Source organism: Somniosus microcephalus, chromosome 10 (genome assembly GCF_052327205.1).
Source record: "Somniosus microcephalus isolate GS21.2 chromosome 10, FLI_Smic_1.0, whole genome shotgun sequence".
NCBI classification, from domain to species: Eukaryota; Metazoa; Chordata; class Chondrichthyes; order Squaliformes; family Somniosidae; genus Somniosus; species Somniosus microcephalus.
Window position 1 is genome coordinate 128,504,859 of NC_140996.1, and position 19,293 is coordinate 128,524,151.

At 44.0% G+C, this 19,293-nt stretch overlaps 1 protein-coding gene across 1 annotated transcript in view; it reads left to right on the forward strand.

Moving 5' to 3' along the window:
* The window catches only part of nox4 (NADPH oxidase 4), a 265,875-nt gene that overhangs the window by 219,463 nt on the left and 27,119 nt on the right, over nt 1-19,293 (forward strand). Inside the window, exons 14-16 of the mRNA XM_085998801.1 lie at nt 4,840-4,959; nt 9,874-9,982; nt 16,654-16,722. Coding sequence (XP_085854927.1) covers nt 4,840-4,959; nt 9,874-9,982; nt 16,654-16,722 — 298 coding nt within the window. The remainder of the gene's footprint in view (nt 1-4,839; nt 4,960-9,873; nt 9,983-16,653; nt 16,723-19,293) is intronic.

The window sequence follows — 19,293 nt, forward strand, 5'->3', positions numbered from 1 at the left end:
AATTGAAAGAAGTACAAGTAAATCACTGTTTAACCTGGAAGGAGTGTTTGGGGCCCAGGATGGTGGAAAGGGAGGAGGTAAAAGGGAAGGGGAGTGGTTGTTGGGGTGATGGAAGAGTGGCCCAGGGTGTCGCAGAGGGAACAGTCCCTTTGGAATGCTGAAAGGGGAGGGGAGGGGAAGATGTGTTTGATGGTCGCATCATGCTGGAGATGATGAGCCATTGAATGTGGAGGCTGGTGGGGTGGAAGGTGAGGGCAAGGGGAACCCTATTGTAGTTCTGGAGGGAGGGGAAGGGGTGAGAGCAGAAGTGTGGGAAATGGGATGGACGCGGTCGAGGAATATGTCAACCATGGTGGAGGTGAATCCTCGGTTGAGGAAAAAGCAAGACATATCGGAAGCACTGGTATGGAAGGCGCCATCATTACAACAGATGCGACGGAGACGGAGAAACTGGGAGAATGGAATAGAGTCCTTACAGGAAGCGTGGTGGGAGCAAGTGTAGTCCAGGTAGCTGTGGGAGTCGGTGGGCTTATAGTAGAATCATCCTGTACTTGAATACCCGGTTGCAGAGGAATGTTTTAATACTATTGAAGTATTGTGTTTCTGTAGGAACTTACGAACAGGTTTGGAAAGAATGAGATGCATCAGCTTTGGAAGTGTACTACACTCTTGGCCCTTGCCTGGAACATTCATGTTGTTTGTCCCTGGAGCATTGTAGGTCCGTGTGCATGAGGGCTAGAGTTGTATGGGTAAATTCTAACATAAAATTCACCCAGATGTCCAGGATTAGGAAGGATCTAAGAGTCTCCTTGATAAAGGCAGTTGGTCTCTTTCTCTCCAGGTCTTCAGGGTTACTGGAAATCTGGATATTACCGTGGTGTCCTGGTTGTCATAGTCACCTACCTTTGTAGCTATTTCATAATACTGTACTTCTCCAGTAAGTTGGTCGTAGAGACTTACAATATTGCTACCTCCTAGTCTCCTTCAAGGACCCGTGTCTCTAATTGCTTTATCCTGTACTTTGCATTAAGGAGCTCGAGCGGCTTTGTGCACAGTGGACTGAAGGTTTTCGTAGAGTCTTTGCACTTTTGTCCTGAACTTTACACTTTTGTCCTCCTTTGGGTGTGCCATGCTTTGGTCTGGGGTTCTGCACTGCGGCTGGTTTTGTTGATGTTTCCTGGTGCAACATCCTCATCTGTTATAGGGCCCGGTCCGTTCTGGTTAAATGTTGGGATTGTGTTTCTGTGGGTGCTGGTCTGGGAATTGGACAGCCATGTGAGATGATTGGTAATGGGGGGAGTGATATTGGACTCCTGGTCCACTGTATATGGTGCAGCGGAGCAGTGTGTAGGAAGGGGGGTTCCTTTAATCGAGCAAAGCCCTCAGTCCTCCCCTGGGGGCTTTTCTGTGATTGGAAGTACTACTTCTGCTCTTGTCTTTTCTGTATGGAGGGCGGGCATGTTCAGCCCGTCATGTTTAATTATTCTTGGTGGTCTAGTGGGAGAGCAGGTCAGCAGCTCTGGTGGAGAAAGAGGTGCTGGAGCTTCTGGCATGATCCTGAGAAGTGAGTACCTTTCAGCACAAGTGCTGACCTCTGTAGCTGGGAGGACTTCTGCTTTGAGCTAGAGTCATCAATCGTCTCTAACTGGAGTAGCAACTTCTATTAAAAAATGACAAAGTTGTTGCTATGTTGGTCCCAGTATGGTTAAGACGTATGTAATGTGTGGTTTTGAAGATAAGCTACACTAATTGTTTAAATGCTGAGTGTAAATTATTCTGTAGGTCACAAATCATGATGTCATTTACTTAATCCATAAATTGAATGATGACAGTTCTCAGACCTATCCAGTTTCAGTTAATACTATTCCATATTTCATTTTTTTTAATGCTTCAAATGGAAGCCTGCTGCTGTGATTAAGAGCTCTGTTGTCTTGACACCAATGGGCAATGTGCAATGTACATCTGTTTAGAGGTATTGTATATTAATGACATATTCAAATTGGCCCTGTTAACTCCATTGTTAAAAAGAAGTGATTGTTTTCTGAGTCATAAGAAACAGAACCACAAAGAAACCATCTGTGACCTAAATCTAATTAAGTCTCAAGCCTCATTAAATGCAACATACTGCAAATGCTAGAAATATGAAACAAAAACAGGAAAACTTGAAATGCACAGTAAGTCAGTCAGCATTTGTGGAAAGATAGGCATGCCGACATGTTGATTTGGGCCCCTTTTCAGAACTGGAAAAATAAGAGATCATCAAGCCTATTGATAGAACCAGAAAAAAGGGAATGGGTGGGAAAAGACAAATGGGCAAACACAGAAAGGAATTATCACTGGAATGATTATTAGATAATGCAACAGATCATCTCAGTCAAGCAATGGTGAGAAGAATTGAAGAAATTATGAACAGGTAAATAGCTAAAGCAGCGTGTCAAACTAATTTTACAAGGTCTGATCCGACATCTTAGCAGTTGGCGAGGGCTGCATCAGTGAAAAGCTATTTGAACACACTGGGGTCGAAATTGGTATGCATTTTGCCCATTTGATGTATGGCACCCCTGAACTAAAGCAATGTGAAACCTGCCCAAGGAAATGATGAAAAAAGTGGGAGAGATGGAAAACATAAAGGGGAAGGAATTGGACCCCACTGCGCCCCGTTCTTCAGTGCAGAACTTGAGCAAAAAGCACCAATTTCCTGGTGTGTCTCCTGCCCCAAGTGTGTCTGAAATGCATCTGATGCCATATTGGCTCGAGCGATATTCAGATCTCCCTGGCGGCCGCCTAAAACAGACGTTACGTATATTACATATGTTATTGAGGAGCTTAATGCCTGTTTTTGCACCCCCTCCTTGGAAATTTTTCAGTGCTGAGCCACTCATTTTTTTTGGTTCCTTATGCAGCCTAACCAGTGGAGGCCATTATCATAAGAACATAAGAAATAGGAGCAGGAGTAGGCCATACGGCCCCTCGGGCCTGCTCCGCCATTCAGTAGGATCATGACTTTTTTTTTAACGTAACCTAATGCTCCACAGCACTACTGACAGCTTTGTTTATTGTTAACCTGTATAGAAAGATGGGCTAAAAATTTGGTGGCACCCCGTTTGGGGTGCCAGTCTCGCCTGGGCGCCGGAAGTTCCGCCCCGGAAGGAGCCGCGAGCGCCAACCCGATATTCAGTTTCAGCACCCCAAACGGAAGCGGGGCGCTGCTCGAGGCGCCCTGCATCCTTCTTGGGCGCTGCAACTGAATATCACAGCGCTACGTGCCGCAGCGCCACACACTGCGGCACAGCGCGCTGCGGTACTGCAGGCCTTCCTCCCCTTCTTAAAGGGGAGGGGCCTGCTGCAGCGCGAGCGGAGATCACGAGTGCCGGCAAAAGAGCCCAGCACCGAGGAGAAGTGCTGGGCTCTTGGGACACAGCCGGCACTACCCGGGGGAGGGGGGGGCTCAGGAGGCCGGGGACGCCAGCGCGGAGAGGTGCTGGCAGGCGGCCAACAACAAAAATGGCCGCCCCGCACCTCTCCTTTAATTTGCGCCTCTACCGCCGCAGGTAGACCCCCCTGAACTGGTCACAAATTGCGACCGGCACTACAGCGGGGGACGCGACCAAATATCGCGTTCGGGGTGGTAGCGGGGTGCTGTGCACACCGATGACGTCATCGGTGACGGCGCAGCGCTACAGGCTAACGCTGCCATTAGCGCCCCGCTAAATTTCGCAGGAGGCGTGGCCAGTGGCACTAAAACCATTACGTGCCTTCTTTGGGCGCTAACTGGTGGCGCAGCCCACCGAATTTCTAGGCCAAAGAACTTGCATTTATATTACGCCCTTCATACTTTAAGGACATCCCAAAGCGCTTTACAGCCAATGAAGTACTGTTGAACTGTAGTTACTGTAGTTCCTGCAGGAAATGTGGCAGCCAATTTGCACACAGTAAGGTCCCATAAACAGCACTGAAATAAATGAACAGAGATAAATGAGCAATTAAGAGTTTGTTTGTTCTACCTAGCTGCTAAGTGAGGAAAAACAAAGAGTATTAAACTATCACCCACAAGAGAGAGTAAACATTCCTGTTCAACCCACTCCTGTTCTCCTCACCCTACCCAACTCCCCCACCCACCACCCCTCCGCCCCTCCCCCCCGCACCCCCTTCCCAGGACCTACATGTGGGCCAATATCATCCGGGCAGTCAGCTCAAATTGGTGCTGCAGAGTTTGGCGTGCTGAGTCTGAATGCCCACTTGGCATCTGCAGCTCATCACAAATATGCTGATGAGGCCCGAGACACAATTTTGGTCCAGTCTCGCATGCTCCCAGTGCACTGACCATTCTGTGCCTGAAAATGGGCCAAAACCAATTTCTCCACTATAGTCTTCAGATCAGGCTGAAGTTAAAGCAGAAACTGCTGGCAAAGCACAGGAGGTGCACTGAATCTTTTCAGCATAGTGTTTTCTACTAACTCAGATTGATCTAGAGGGAATGGTGGATAGTGGCTATACTATTTCTGGTGCACACTACAATGGTAGTGTCACACTATCTCATAAACTCACAACTTAAGGCCAAGGTTTGGTTCATAGTAACTCAGACTTGTCTATGGAAGCTTTTTTTTATGTTTAGTATGAATAAAATCAATTGGAAAGAACCGTGAATTGTAACAGCAACACTCAAGGGTTTTGAAATTAATACATTTTGAACAAAATAAAATAATGAGAGAAAACTTAGAGTTTGGGCATTCTCATCATGATGCGCTTTATTTGAATTAAAACACCTTTGAGCACCTTGGTATATTTATAGCTATTGACTGTTTATGGAGAAAAATTAATTTAGTTTTGTTTTAACAGGTTATATATTGATGGTCCATTTGGGAGTCCGTCAGAGGAAGTCTTCAACTATGAGGTTAGCCTTTGTGTGGCCGGTGGTATTGGAGTGACCCCTTTTGCTTCAGTACTAAATACACTATTGTACGTGCATTTTCTTTCTGTCTGACAGTTTTGTTCATGGTTAACTTGTATTCATAAGTAAGGAAGAGATTTGTTGGTTCTAACCTAGCTGCCAAGTGAGGAAATGGAAATAGTATTGAACTATCACCCAAATTTGTCTCGAGATAAAACAGTCCTGTTCAACCCACTTAAATGGCTTATTGAATTTACAATCACCCTTCTTCATAGTAGCTATAAGGATATCAAAACCTCTCATAATTTTAAAGATCTCTATTAGGTCACCCCTCAACCTTTTTTCAAGAGAAAAGAGATCCAGCCTGTTCATCCTTTCCTGATATGCATATCCTCGCATTTCGGATATCATCCTTGTAAATCTTTTCTGCACCCTCTCCAGTGCCTCTATATCCTTTTTATAATATGGTGACCAGAACTGTACGTACTACTCTAATTGTGATCTAACCAAGGTTCGATATAGGTTTAGCATAACTTCACTACTTTTCAATTTTATCCCTCTAGAAATAAACCCTAGTGCTTGGTTTGCTTTTTTATGGCCTTGTTAACCTGTGGCGCAACTTTTAGTGATTTTTGTATTTGTACTCCGAGATCACTTTGTTCCTCTACCCCACCTAGACTCGCACCCTCCAAGTGATAAGTGGCCTCCCTATTCTTCCTACTAAAATGTAATACCTCACATTTATCTGTGTTGAACTTCATTTGCCAATTTTTTGCCCATTCTGCAAGTTTATTAATGTCCTCCTCAGTATTGACTATCCCCCCCAATTTGGTATCATCTGCAAATTTAGAAATTGTGTTTATGATTCCAAAGTCTAAATCATTAATGTAAATTGTGAACAGCAGTGGTCCTGGCACTGATCCTTGTGGAACACCACTACCCACCTTCTGTCACTGTGAATAGCTACCCTTTACTCTCAGGTATCCCTTTGGCAAAATAGAATACTCGTCCTTCCAAGTTTCCACTGATAGCAGTGTTGGTAACCAGAGGACACAGATTTGAGATAATTGGCAAAATATCCAGGGGAGGAAATGAGGAGAGATTTTTTTACGTAGCGAGTTGTTATAATCTGGAATGCACAGTCTGCAAAGGTGGTGCAAGCAGATTCAGTAATAATTTTTGAAAGGAAACTGGATACTGTATATGCTTGAAAATAAAAATTTGAAGGGCTATGGGGAAAGAGCAGGGAGTGGGATTAATTGAATAGGTCTTTTAAAGTGCTGGCACAGACAGGATGGGCCGAATTGCCTCCTTCTGTGCTATATGATTCTATACCTATTAATATAATGTGTCCAGAAACCAAGAAAGTAAAAATTGGTTGCTTGAGTGCAGTACAGTGTTGGATCACTAAATAAGCGACAATTAAATGGGGTGCAGGTTTATTATGCCACTCTGTTTAGTCACTATTCTCCCATTTAGATAATATCAAAGGCAGCATCATGAACAGACAGCTTTTGCACACCACCTAGCAACAAGCTGAAGAGCAGTAAAAATGGGGATATAGGGGCAGGTCCTCCATTCTCCCTCTTGTCCCTAGGAGGAATGTGACTGATAGACCAGAGGAGAGAAAAATGAGTGAAACAATTTAGAGGGCAATGCTTTATTTAAAAAACAAATGGCTTCTGTGCACACATCCATCATTAAGTTGAGATGCACTAGTTGCTTTGATAATGATGAACAGTATTACATTTTAGTAATGGACAAGCAAATTGGTTATTAAAAATGTTAATTGGTGAGGGAAATTTAATTATTTGAAAAAATGGCTCTGGAACTTTCACATTTGTTTAATGGTGTGAAAGGAGTATTTTTTCTGTCTGAGACAAACATCTGTTTACATACAAAGAAAACTAGGCTATGTCCTGTGAGAATTGTATATTATAACATGAAGAATAAATGGTGGGCTTACCATGGCTATAATGGATGACTGTTGAGTGTTAGAATATGGGACAGAAAGGTAATTATGCCTCTGAGCTATATCACAAGAGATAGAAAATATAAAAGCCAGGAGGTAAGGATGAGCCTATATAAAACCGTAATAAGAACTCAAGAGTATTGTGTGCAATAACGGGCTCCACAGTATTGATACAATATTGAGGTTTTAGAGAGGACACAATGCAGATTCACGGGGATGCTGCCTGGTATAAGGAAATATAACTATAAAAGAAGATTTGAAAACTTGGCTTTTTTAATTAGAACAGTGCAGATTATGGGCAAAATAGAAGTGTTTAAAATTATGATGAGACAGGGTAGATAGAAGCAGACTGTTTCCAGTGTTTGAGGGGTCTACATTAAGGGGCCATGGATACAAGATTTAGAATAGAGGGCAAGAGAAACTTCTTAACATGTGAGGTCATGAAGTTCACTTCCAAAGTTAGTGGTTGAGGCAAAACCTATATAAGCATTCAAGATTAAATTGGATAAATGTATGAAGAAAAATGACATGTAAGGATATGGAAATGCGGCGGGTAAACTTGATTAGAACAATTTCCTTGCATATAGGTTAAACGTCGACATGAACCAGTTGGGCCGAATGGCCTGTTTCCAGGTTGTAACTGCTTTGTATTCCTATATAAGATAGTAGCTGTTCATTCCAAATCCCTTACTTCAGGGTAAACCCTTACTGTAGCCAATATTAGGTAGGTGGGTACACATCCCCTTTTTAAACAATATCAACTTACTCAGTGCCCCTTAGAAAATTCAAACTGTTACAAATGGAACTGAATTAACGTTTTTGGACATTAACTTTCAATATTTCAGCTTCAATTGTTCAAGCCAATTTAACACCCACATGCTGTTGGACTCTTAAATCCTCCAGTAAAAGGATTTTGTTCATGTGATTAGTTCTTACTGTTTAAACAAAAACCTTTAATAATTTAATGGGGCTGATTTTTAGTTAATTAACTATTGATTACCATGCAATAAACTTGCAGTGATTGGTCACAATTATTAATCCTTCAATAAAGATGTCATCACTCACCAGCACAATTAAACAATCTGTTATGTGCCATGTAGCATTTGCCAGCAAAAAAAAAGATTAAAACCGGAATCTACACCATATATATGTTATGAAATAATGAATGCATTGAAGTGATTTTAACTGTAATTTTGTCTCTGAGTTAGATACTGTTATAATCAGTTGAGCTTTGCTCTAATGGTTTGTGATTTAATTTGGACTCTTCCAAAATGATTGCATTGCACCCAGTCTTCGATAGTTTAGTATTGAAATATACATTATAACCTAGCAATTACTGCTGGTGATATTAGCAGATGAGCACTTTAACACAGGCATTAACCTGTCTATTTTAAATGGGTTAAAGCCTCCGCCAAAATAATAAAGGAATGTCGCACCAATTGCATTGAAGTATTCACCTACTAATAAAGCAGTAATTTTTAGGCTTGAATCTGAAAGAGCTTTTTGTTTATAAAAATGTTTAACTTGTAAGTATAATCTTTGCAAAATTGTATTTAGTACCAGCATTTTGCACATTCGAATTATGACTTGTAGCAACAAGTTACTTTGCCAAGGATTGTTTAAGGAACCCTTTTAAACATTTGCAGCTGAATGGTGCAGAATATTAGCACAATGGCATGCTGCACTATAAGGCAAGGGTGTCCCCTTCAAATCCCCAATTAGTAAGGTAATGAATGTTGGCAATTTACATGGGGAAGTGGCACTTCCCCACAGGAGAGAAAAATTGGAACAAATCAGTCTGCATTACTTTTGTATACTTCCTAGTACAGTATCTGGTTACAAAGTGTCTCTGACAGAAAGCCAGGGACAGATTGCTTGCATACCTCTTAAACAGAGAATAATGGATGGTGTGGGAAAAATAAATGAGGAAAAGTTAAAAAAAAATAGCTAAAAGCTCTTTACAGCCCCTTGAGTTTGATGAGAAAAAAGGTTAACCAAACTGTTAAATCCAGAGGAAAGAATTTCACATAGAACTCTGAAACCATTGATTAGGGATTGAGCTGCAATACTGCAGAGAAAAGCAGCTGGAAAAAAAGTCCTGCTGTCATAAGCTCCAGCAGTTGTCACATACACTGACCTAGGAAGTCATGACTATGCGTAAAAGTAGATTCTAACTGCAGCAAGCCAAGAGGAAAATAAATTATTTTTTGATGCTGTAAACTGAGCATTATTTAGTGGGATTGTGTTTTGGTTGTTGAATGAATAAACTAGTTGCAACTTTGTTTCTTGTAGCCAGTTCTTTATCCACAATGGGAGTAACCACACTTATTGTCTGTATGTGCCGCATCAGTGCGTACTGTGTATGGAGCCTCTGGGCATTTATACAAGTTTCAGTTAATGCTCCCATTAATTTACATATATTTCAAGCGGTTTATACTAAATGACCTTGATGTTCAGATTTGGGATTCATCCACCAAAGAGCCAAGAACACTAAGAACAGTCCTTTCTAAACCTCTGGGCCCATAAAATTCAAACAGCGTGGACTAGTGAATAACAAATGTAATTTTACGGTAACTGGCAAAAGAATCAGGAGGGAGTTGAGGTACATTTTTTTTTAATGCAGTGAGTTATTATGGTTTGGAATGCACTGCCTGAAAGCGTGGTGGGGGCAAATTCTATAGTAACTCTCAAAAGGGAATTGGATAAATACTTACAAAGGAAATATATGTCGGGTTCTGGGGAAAGAGCAGGGGAGTGTGAGTCTAATTGGATAGCTCTATCAAAGAGCCAGCACAGGCACAATGGGCTGAATGGTCTCCTGTGTTTTAAGATTCTATGAAATATAAGGACAAGTAGGACTGATTTGCTCGGGCTTTGAGGGTCGGATTGCCAGGGCTCGAGGGTTGAATGGGCTGCAGTTTGGACTCCCCTGATCTACAGGCTGTTTGAAACTATTTGAAATAGTGAAGCTGGTTCAGATTTTAGCAATTTTGTTCCTTTTTTTTTCCAGAGATGATTGGAAACAATATAAGCTCAGACGACTTTACTTCATTTGGGTGTGCAGGGAAATTCAGTCCTTCCTCTGGTTTGCAGATCTGCTGTGTATTTTACATGACAAGGTAAGACCAGTTGGGAAAGTCAAGCAGCAGATACCCTTACTTATGCTATGTAGGGGTGACTAGCCCTGCTCTCAGGAGGCAGGTAGGTCAGTAAAATCTTTTAAGGAGGCTACGTACCTGCATTTTACCTAAATTTTAATTTTTAACCTATGTAGGCCAGGTTTCCCAGAGTTTGGGAATCCAGGTAAAAGGAAGCCAGAAGGGCCAGATCCGTGAGGTAAGTGCGCTTACAGCACGGCTTGTGGGCCACGAGGAGCAGGAGTGCTTCCCCCGGCCTCCCAAGCTAACCTCCTTACACGCCACTCGAGCACACCCCACCTGATCACCAACTGCCCCCCCACCGATCTCCGACTGGCCCCCCGATCTCCGACTGGCCCCCTGATCTCCGACTGCACCCCCCCGATCTCCGACTGCACCCCCCCCCCAATCTCCGACTGCCCCCCCCCGATCTCTGACTGCCCCCCCCCGATCTCCGACTGCCCCCCCCCCCCCACAGCGATTTCCGACTGCTCGCCCTCCCCCTGTATTCTCCGACTTACAGGCCATCAGCTCCCCACCTGATTTTCGGCCCAACAGGCAGCCAGCCTGTCGATAAAGCTGGCTGCTAGGCGGGAAAACTTTTGAAAAATTTTAAAACAGGGCCTACCATTAAATTCAGTAGGACCTGCGGGAAACCATACTTCTGGGTTTCTCATCTGTAAAACCGCCCCTCCCTGCCTGCTCTCCCGTCCCTCCCTGCCTGCTCTCCCGTCCCTCCCTGCCTGCTCTCCCGTCCCTCCCTGCCTGCTCTCCCGTCCCTCCCTGCCTGCTCTCCTGCCCCTCCCTGCCTGCTCTCCTGCCCCTCCCTTCCCGCTCTCCCGCCCCTCCCTTCCTGCTCTCCCGCCCCTCCCTTCCCGCTCTCCCGCCCCTCCCTGCCCGCTCTCCCGTCCCTCCCTGCCCCCTCACCCGCCCCTCCCTGCTCGCTCTCCCGCCCCTCCCTGCCCCCTCACCCGCCCCTCCCTGCTCGCTCTCCTGCCCCTCCCTGCCCCCTCTCCCACCCCTCCCTGCTCGCTCTCCCACCACACTCTTCTTGGCTCCAAATATCGGGGCCTAAGACTCCAACTTTTGGAAATGACTTAAAAGTTCTTTCGTAAGAAGTCAAGATGGTGAGCAGAATCTAATTTACCATGATATTGATATGGTAAACATGCTTGGATGGGGTTTGGGGGGGGAATAACCCAGTTTCTAGTCAGCATGTGTCCACAGCATAAAAATGTCTCCACTTGGGACTAAATGGCAGGCTTACTCGGAGGCCCAGATGGCTGGTATGGGAAACAGAAAACACATTTTTGGGATAAAGTTAAGAGAGCTGTGCTTTGTATCTAAATTTGTTACACTTAATCCGAGGGGTGTTTGGATTTTTTTAAATTGAGAAATCAAGATGAAGTGTCAAGGGCCAGAGTGTGGTACACCAAGGTTGAAAAGACTAAAAGAGAAGAGATAAATCAGGAAGTAATGATAAGGTTATGCTACATTTGGCTTTTAAAAGTCTGGAGATTGTAAGCGAGAGAGAAGAATAAAGAAATGAGTAACAGAGTTGCAGCCTGGGAAAGAATCAGCTCAAGTATGAGACTGTAAAATGGATCTTTATTTCAGCACATAAGAACATAAGATGTACGAGCAGGAGTAGGTCATTTGGCCCCTCGAGCCTGCTCCGCCATTCAATAAGATCATGGCTAATCTGATCTTGGCCTCAACTCCACTTCCCTGTCTGCTCCCCGTAACCCTTGACTCCATTACCTTTCAAAAATCTGTTTATCTCCACCTTAAATATATTCAATGACCCAGCCTGCACAGCTCTCTGGGGAAGAGAATTCTAAAGATACACGACCCTCTGAGAGAAGAAATTCCTCCTCATTTCCAATTTAAATGGGTGCCCCTTATTCTGAAATTATGCCCCCTAGTTTTAGATTCCCCCAACGAGAGGAAACATCCTCTCTGCATCTACCCTGTCAAGCCCCTTCAGAATCTTATATGTTTCAATAAGATCCCCTCTCATTCTTCTAAACTCCAATGATGATAGGTCCAAACTGCTCAACCTTTCTTCATAAGACAGCCCCTTCATCTCTGGAATCAACCTCGTGAACTTTCTCTGAACTGCCTCCAATGCAAGTATATCCTTCTTTAAATAAGGAAACCAAAACTGTATGCAGTACTCCAGGTGTGGTCTCACCAACGTCCTGTACAGTTGTAACAGGACTTCCCTACTTTTATACTCCATTCCCTTTGCAATAAAGGCCAACACTCCATTTGCCTTCCTAATTACTTGCTGTACCTGCATGCTAACTTTTTGTGATTCATGTACAAGGGCCCCCCAGATCCCTCTGAACCTCAGCATTTTGTAATCTCTTCCCATTTAAATAATAATTTGCATATTTTTCCTACCAAATAGGCTAACTTTGCATTTTCCCACATTAAACTCCATCTGCCTGATTTTTGCTCACTCACTTAGCCTATCTATATCCCTTTGGAGATTCTTTGCGTCCTCCACACAATTTGCTTTCCCACCTATCTTTGTATCATCAGCAAATTTGGCTATATTACATTCGGTCCCTTCATCCAAGTCATTAATATAGATTGTAAATAGTTGAGGCCACAGCACTGATCCCTGCGGCACCCCACTAGTTACAGTTTGCCAACCTGAAAATGACCCATTTATCCCGACTTTCTGTTTTCTGTTAGTTAGCCAATCCTCTATCCATGCTAATATATTACCCCAACCCCGTGAGCTCTTATCTTGTGTAATAACCTTTTATGTGGCACCTTATTGAATGCCTTCTGGAAATCCAAATACACTACATCTACTGGTTCCCCTTTATCCACCCTGCTCGTTACATCCTCAAAGAACTCCAGCAAATTTGTCAAACATGATTTCCCTTTCATAAAACCATGCTGACTCTGCTTGACTATATTATGATTTTCTAAATGTCCTGCAACCACTTCCTTAATGAAGGACTCCAGCATTTTCACACTGACAGATGTTAGGCTAACTGGCCTATAGTCTCCTGCTTTCTATCTCCCTCCTTTCTTAAATAGTAGTGTTACATTTGCAGTTTTCCAGTCCACTGGGACCTCTCCAGAATCCAGGGAATTTTGATAAATTACAACCAATGCATCCACTATCTCTGCAGCCACCTCGTTTTAGACTGATAGCAAAATACTGCAGATGTTGGAAATCCGAAATAACAACAGACTCTAGGGCCTAGAAATTCAGTGGCCTGCGCCACCCGTTAGCGCTCTAAGAGGGCACTTAGTGGGTTTTGCGCCACTGGCCACGCCTCCCGCTAAATTTAGTGGGACGCTAATGGCGGCGCTAGCCGTTAGCGCTGCGCCGCTACCGATGATGTCATCGGTGTGCGCAGCGCCCAGCTACCGCCCCGATCGTGAAATTTAGTAGCGCCCCCTGCTTTAACGCGACCGGTTCAGGGGGGCCTACCTGCGGCCGCCTGCCAGCACCTCTCCACGCCGCTGGCCTCCTGAACCCCCCCCCCCCGCCGCCGAGTCCATTATTAAGGAAACAGTAACAGGGCATTTGGATAAACATAATTTAATAGGACAGAGTCAGCATAGTTTTGTGAAGGGGAAGTCATGTTTGACAAATTTGCTCGAATTTTTTGAGGATGTAACATACAGGGTGGATAAGGGGGAACCAGTGGATGTGGTGTATTTGGACTTCCAAAAGGCATTTGACAAGGTGCCACACAAAAGATTACTGATCAAGATAAAAAATCACGGGATTGGGGGTAATATACTGGCATGGGTGGAAGATTGGCTATCTAACAGAAAACAAAGAGTTGGGATAAATGGTTCGTTCTTGGGCTGGCAATCAGTAACTAGTGGTGTTCCACAGGGGTCAGTGCTGGGACCCCAACTCTTTACAATCCATATTAATGATTTGGAGGAAGGGACCGAGTGCAACGTTTCCAAGTTTGCCGATGATACAAAGATAGGAGAGAAAGCAGTGAGTGAGGAGGACATAAAAAACCTGCAAAAGGACATAGACAGGCTGGGTGAGTGGGCAAACATTTGGCAGATGGAATATAATATTGGAAAGTGTGAGGTTATGCACTTTGGCAGAAAAAATCAAAGAGCAAGTTATTATCTAAATGGAGAGAAACTGCAAAGTGCTACAGTACAAAGGGATCTGGGGGTCCTGGTGCATGAAACACAAAAAGTTAGTATGCAGGTGCAGCAGGTGATCAGGAAGGCCAATGGAATCTTGGCTTTTATTGCAAGGGGGATGGAGTATAAAAACAGGGAAGTCTTGCTGCAGTTATACAGGGTATTGGTGAGGCCACACCTGAAATACTGTGTGCAGTTTTGGTTTCCATATTTAAGAAAAGATATACTTGCTCTCGAGGCAGTTCAGAGAAGGTTCACTCGGTTGATTCTGGAGATGAGGGGGTTGACGTATGAGGAAAGGTTAAGTAGGTTGGGCCTCTACTCATTAGAGTTCAGAAGAATGAGAGGCGATCTTATCGAAACATATAAGATTGTGAGGGGGCTTGATCGGGTAGATTCGGTGAGGATGTTTCCACTGATGGGTGAGACTAGAACTAGGGGGCATAATCTTAGAATAAGGGGTTGTCGTTTCAAAACTGAGATGAGGAGAAACTTCTTCACTCAGAGGGTAGTAAATCTATGGAATTTGCTACCCCAGAGAGCTGCAACATTAAATACATTTAAAACGGAGATAGACAGTTACCTAGCTGATAAGGGAATTAGGGGTTACGGGGAGAGGGCAGGGAAGTGGACGTGAGTCTCGGTTCGGATCAGCCATGATCCTATTGAATGGCAGAGCAGGCCCGAGGGGCTGTATGGCCTACTCCTGCTCCTACTTCTTATGTTCTTATGAGTGCCGGCTGTGTCCCAAGAGCACGGCACTTCTCCTCGGTGCCGGGCTCTTTTGCCGGCACTCGCGCTCTTCGAGCGCACTGCAGCAGGCCCCTCCCCTTTAAGAAGGGGAGGAAATCCTGCAGTACTGCAGCACGCCGTGCCATAGCGTGTGGCGCTGCGGCATGTTACGCTGCGATTTTCAGTTGCAGCGCCCCAAGAGGGATGCGGGGCGCCTCGAGTAGCGCCGCGCTTCCGTCTGGGGCGCTGAAACTGAATTTGCGGCGGGCGGCCGCGACTCCTTCCGGGACGGTACTTCCGACGCCCTGGCGAGGCTGGCGCCCCAAACGGGGCGCCAATGAATTTCTAGGCCTAGGATGCAGGCCATCAGGTCAAGGGGACTTGTCCACCTTTAGTCCCATTAGTTTGCCTAGTACTTTCTCTCTAGTGATGTTTTTAGTGTCTTCTACCGTGAAGACCGATACAAAATATTTGTTCAAAGTCTCCGCCATTTCCCTGTTTCCTACAATTAATTCCCCAGACTCATCCTCTAGGGGACCAACGTTTACTTTAGCTACTCTCTTCCTTTTCATATATCTGTAGAAGCTCTTACTGTCTGTTTTTATATTTCTTGCTAGCTTACTCTAATAAGCTATCTTCTCTCTCTATCATTTTTTTAGTCATCTTTTGCTGGTTTTTAAAATTTTGCCAATCCTCTGGCCTTCCACTATTCTTCGCAACATTGTATGCTTTTGTTTTCAATTTGATACCATCCTTTACTTCCTTAGTTAGCCACGGATGGTTCATCCTTCTCTTAGCGTCTTTCTTTCTCACTGGAATATATCTTTGCTGAGAGTTATGAAGTATCTCCTTAAATGTTTGCCACTGCTTTTCTACAGTCTTACCCTGTAATATATTTTCCCAGTCCACTTCAACCAAGTCTGCCTTCATACCTTTGTAATTACCTTTGTTTAAGTTCAGGACACTAGTTTGAGACCTAGCTTTCTCACCCTCAAACTGAATTTGAAATTCTACCATACTGTGATCACTGTTCCAAAGAGGATCCTTCACTTCAAGACAATTAATTAATGCAGCCTCGTTATACATTACCAGATCTAAAATAGTCTGCTCCCTGGTTGGTTCCACAATGTATTGTTCCAAGAAACCATCCCATATACACTCTCTAAGAACTCTTCCTCAAGTCTACCTTTGCCAATTTGCTTTGTCCAATCAATATGAAGATTAAAATCTCACATGATTAAGGATGTAGGGAGGAGGTAAAGACATGTAGGATGGGATATTTGCAACTTAGAAGAAACAAGGGAGAAAGGTTCAGAGGCACATTGACCATGGTAGTATTGATCATATCTAAACAAGAAAGGTTATGACAGAGAGAAAAAAAGAGTTTGGAGAATTTGACACTGACACTGGATGCCTGAAATGGGAAAGTGTTCCATTTCCCAGCACTGATAACCCTCAACTTGATGAATACAATAATTCACCAAAGGATACTGGACACATTCTTTCCACCTGAATTTATTCATTGACATTATGCATTTCCTTGGAATAGCACAAATATTAAGAGTAGTTCAATGTTCCCTTTATTGAAATGGTCATTCTCCGTAATGCTGTAAGTGGATTTGTATCCTATTATCTTCGCAATCACTCCGTGTCTTTAAGTAGTATTACCTGTGTTCAAAGTAAGTCAGCTAAACCTGCCCAAGCTGATGGGAAATTTGCTGGGCCTTTCAGTTATGCTGTCTTAATTGATTCTGACTCTGCCATTTTTCTATTTCCAGCTTTGGCAGGAGAACCGGCCAGACTACTTGAACATCCAGCTGTATCTCAGTCGAACAGATGGGATACAGGTAATTTAAAGTTGTTTGCATCTCAGATAGCTTCCCTCCTGTTACGCTTATATCATTCCAACCACTCCCAATGCATCAATTCTCAACTTTTTCCTTTCTCAAGGAAATCAATTAAAATTCACCTCCCTTCATTTGATTGCAATTTATTCAAATTTGTTCAGCATAAACCTGCTCTAATCACAAATACAATTATGTCATTTTTGTTACATGCACTCTCTTTAATTAGAATTGATTGCTATCATTACTGGATGGCAAAAAACAATGTTAAATCCCAACCTCTTGCTTAAGAGGAAAATACAATTAGACAGTAATTAATTTGGAATTTTTTTTCAATCTGATAACACTGAAAATGCTAAAATAGTGGCCAAGGAGGTGATGAACTTTTCTGTTCTCAAGGTGAGAAGACCTTTGACTATTTTTCAAGTTAGGAGAGAAGAAAACGCCCAAAAACCATTCTGCCTGTAATTATCACCGTGTGCAGGTTGAAGACTCTTTTGCTAGATTAGGCAACAATAATGTACAGTAAATTTGATGAATGCTAGTTGCAACTCAACGTTTGGGATTTTATTAAGTCTCTTTTCAATCTGGAAAAAAATGAAGAACAGTGTAATGGTATGGAGCTACAGTTGTTAGCTTCCCTGTGATTTTGAATGAAAATTCCTAACCTGAGGCAATTCCCAATGGAAATGTTATCTATTCATGTAAATCTCTAAGAATGGCATAGCAAGAACAGCTTGCTGTATGGTCTTTTGTATGTCAGCTGCCCTTGTAACTCAAAAGTATTTTTTTTAGTCTGAAGAATTACAATAATAAGAACTAAAATTCTTTTTGAACTTGGAAGCAATGAGTACCAGTTTCAAAGCTTGATACGTATGGTGAATTTGAGAGTTAGTTCACTTAGCTGGAATGTTATATTTTAACTGTAATGCTGCAATTTCAAATTGCTCCATTTTACTGGAAACAACAGCAGTTCTGGTGTTTCCCCCAGTTTCCTTCTCTCCTTTCTTAAAGTATTGACACCTGCTGGGCTATATTTCCATGGATGCTAAAAGCTCAAGCTGAGCCCAATCCTATACTCAAAATTAAAACCTCCCACCCCATGCCTCCAACACATACAGGGGTCACTGGATAATGATTAGGTAAACCCTAATTGATTATTTCCCTCTGCCTTCTAGCTCAGAGAGACTTCCCAAGTACAGACTGGAATTGAACCCAGGATCTTTCTGGCTTGTATGGCTTAAATCATATAAAACATTGACAGGAGTTGTTGTCTAATTTTATTTATCAAAAATGTGATCTGAGAGGGATGTGGTGGGGCATTGGGTTAGCATTCCGTGCTATTGCCTCTGGAATTGGGCTTGAATTCAGACTTGCCTGATGAAAGTCTCCCCTCTCTGGTGACTGCAAAGGTCCCTCATGGAATATGCCTGGACAGTTACAACCCAATTCCCAGGAGATGAGGGCCTACAGCATCAAACTCCCCACAGTCTGGCAATAAGTTGGCAGTCTCACTCAGTGAGACTGTAAGAAGAGACGATGTGGGAATCATAAAGTGTCACACTAGTACATATAAATTGCTTTTCTGAGATTAAAAGTAAATCCGTGAATACTAGAAATCTGAAATAAGCAAGAGGAAATTATAAAACACACAGCAAGTCTGTAAGCATCAGAAGGAGAAAGACAGGTTAACCTTTGGGGTGATAATCCTTTTTTGACACTCTGGTGGATGTGGGCTGTATTTAATTGCTCATCTCTAGCTGCCCTGAGAAGGTGATGACAGATGAACATTTTGGGTCCAACTCTTCAGCAGAATTGATGAACAGTCGGACCAGAATAATTAACCTGCCTTTTCTCTTTCTGATACTGACTCAACTATTGTGCATTTCCAGCATTTCCAGTTTTTAGGAGTGTTATTTTATTATTTACTAGCTGAAGTGCCCGGCGGTGCCGAGGGTCTTTTGAGGGCATGTTGTTGTTGGAAGAGAGAGAAGAGAGCGACTGGGGGGAAGAGAGAGAGAGAGAGCGGCTGGGGGGAAGAGAGAGAGCAACTGGGGGAAGAGAGAGAGCGACTGGGGGGAAGAGAGAGAGCAACTGGGGGGAGAGAGAGAGCACGACTGGGGGGGGAAGAGAGAGAGCGACTGGGGGGGAAGAGAGAGAGAGCGACTGGGGGGAAGAGAGAGAGCCAACTGGGGGGAAGAGAGAGAGCGACTGGGGGGAAGAGAGAGAGCGACGGGGGGAAGAGAGAGAGCACGACTGGGGGGGGGGAAGAGAGAGAGCGACTGGGGAAGAGAGAGCGCGACTGGGGGGGGAAGAGAGAGAGCGACTGGGGGGGGGAAGAGAGAGAGCGACTGGGGGGAAGAGAGAGAGCGACTGGGGGAAGAGAGAGAGCGACTGGGGAAGAGAGAGCGACTGGGGGGAAGAGAGAGAGCGACTGGGGGAAGGAGGGTGGGGAGGGGAGGGAGGGGGAAAGGGGAGGGGAGGGGGGGAAGGGAGGGGAGGGGAGGAGGGAGGGGAAGGGAGGGGGAAGGGAGGGGAGTGGAGGGGGGAAGGGAGGGGAGGAGGGGGGGAAAG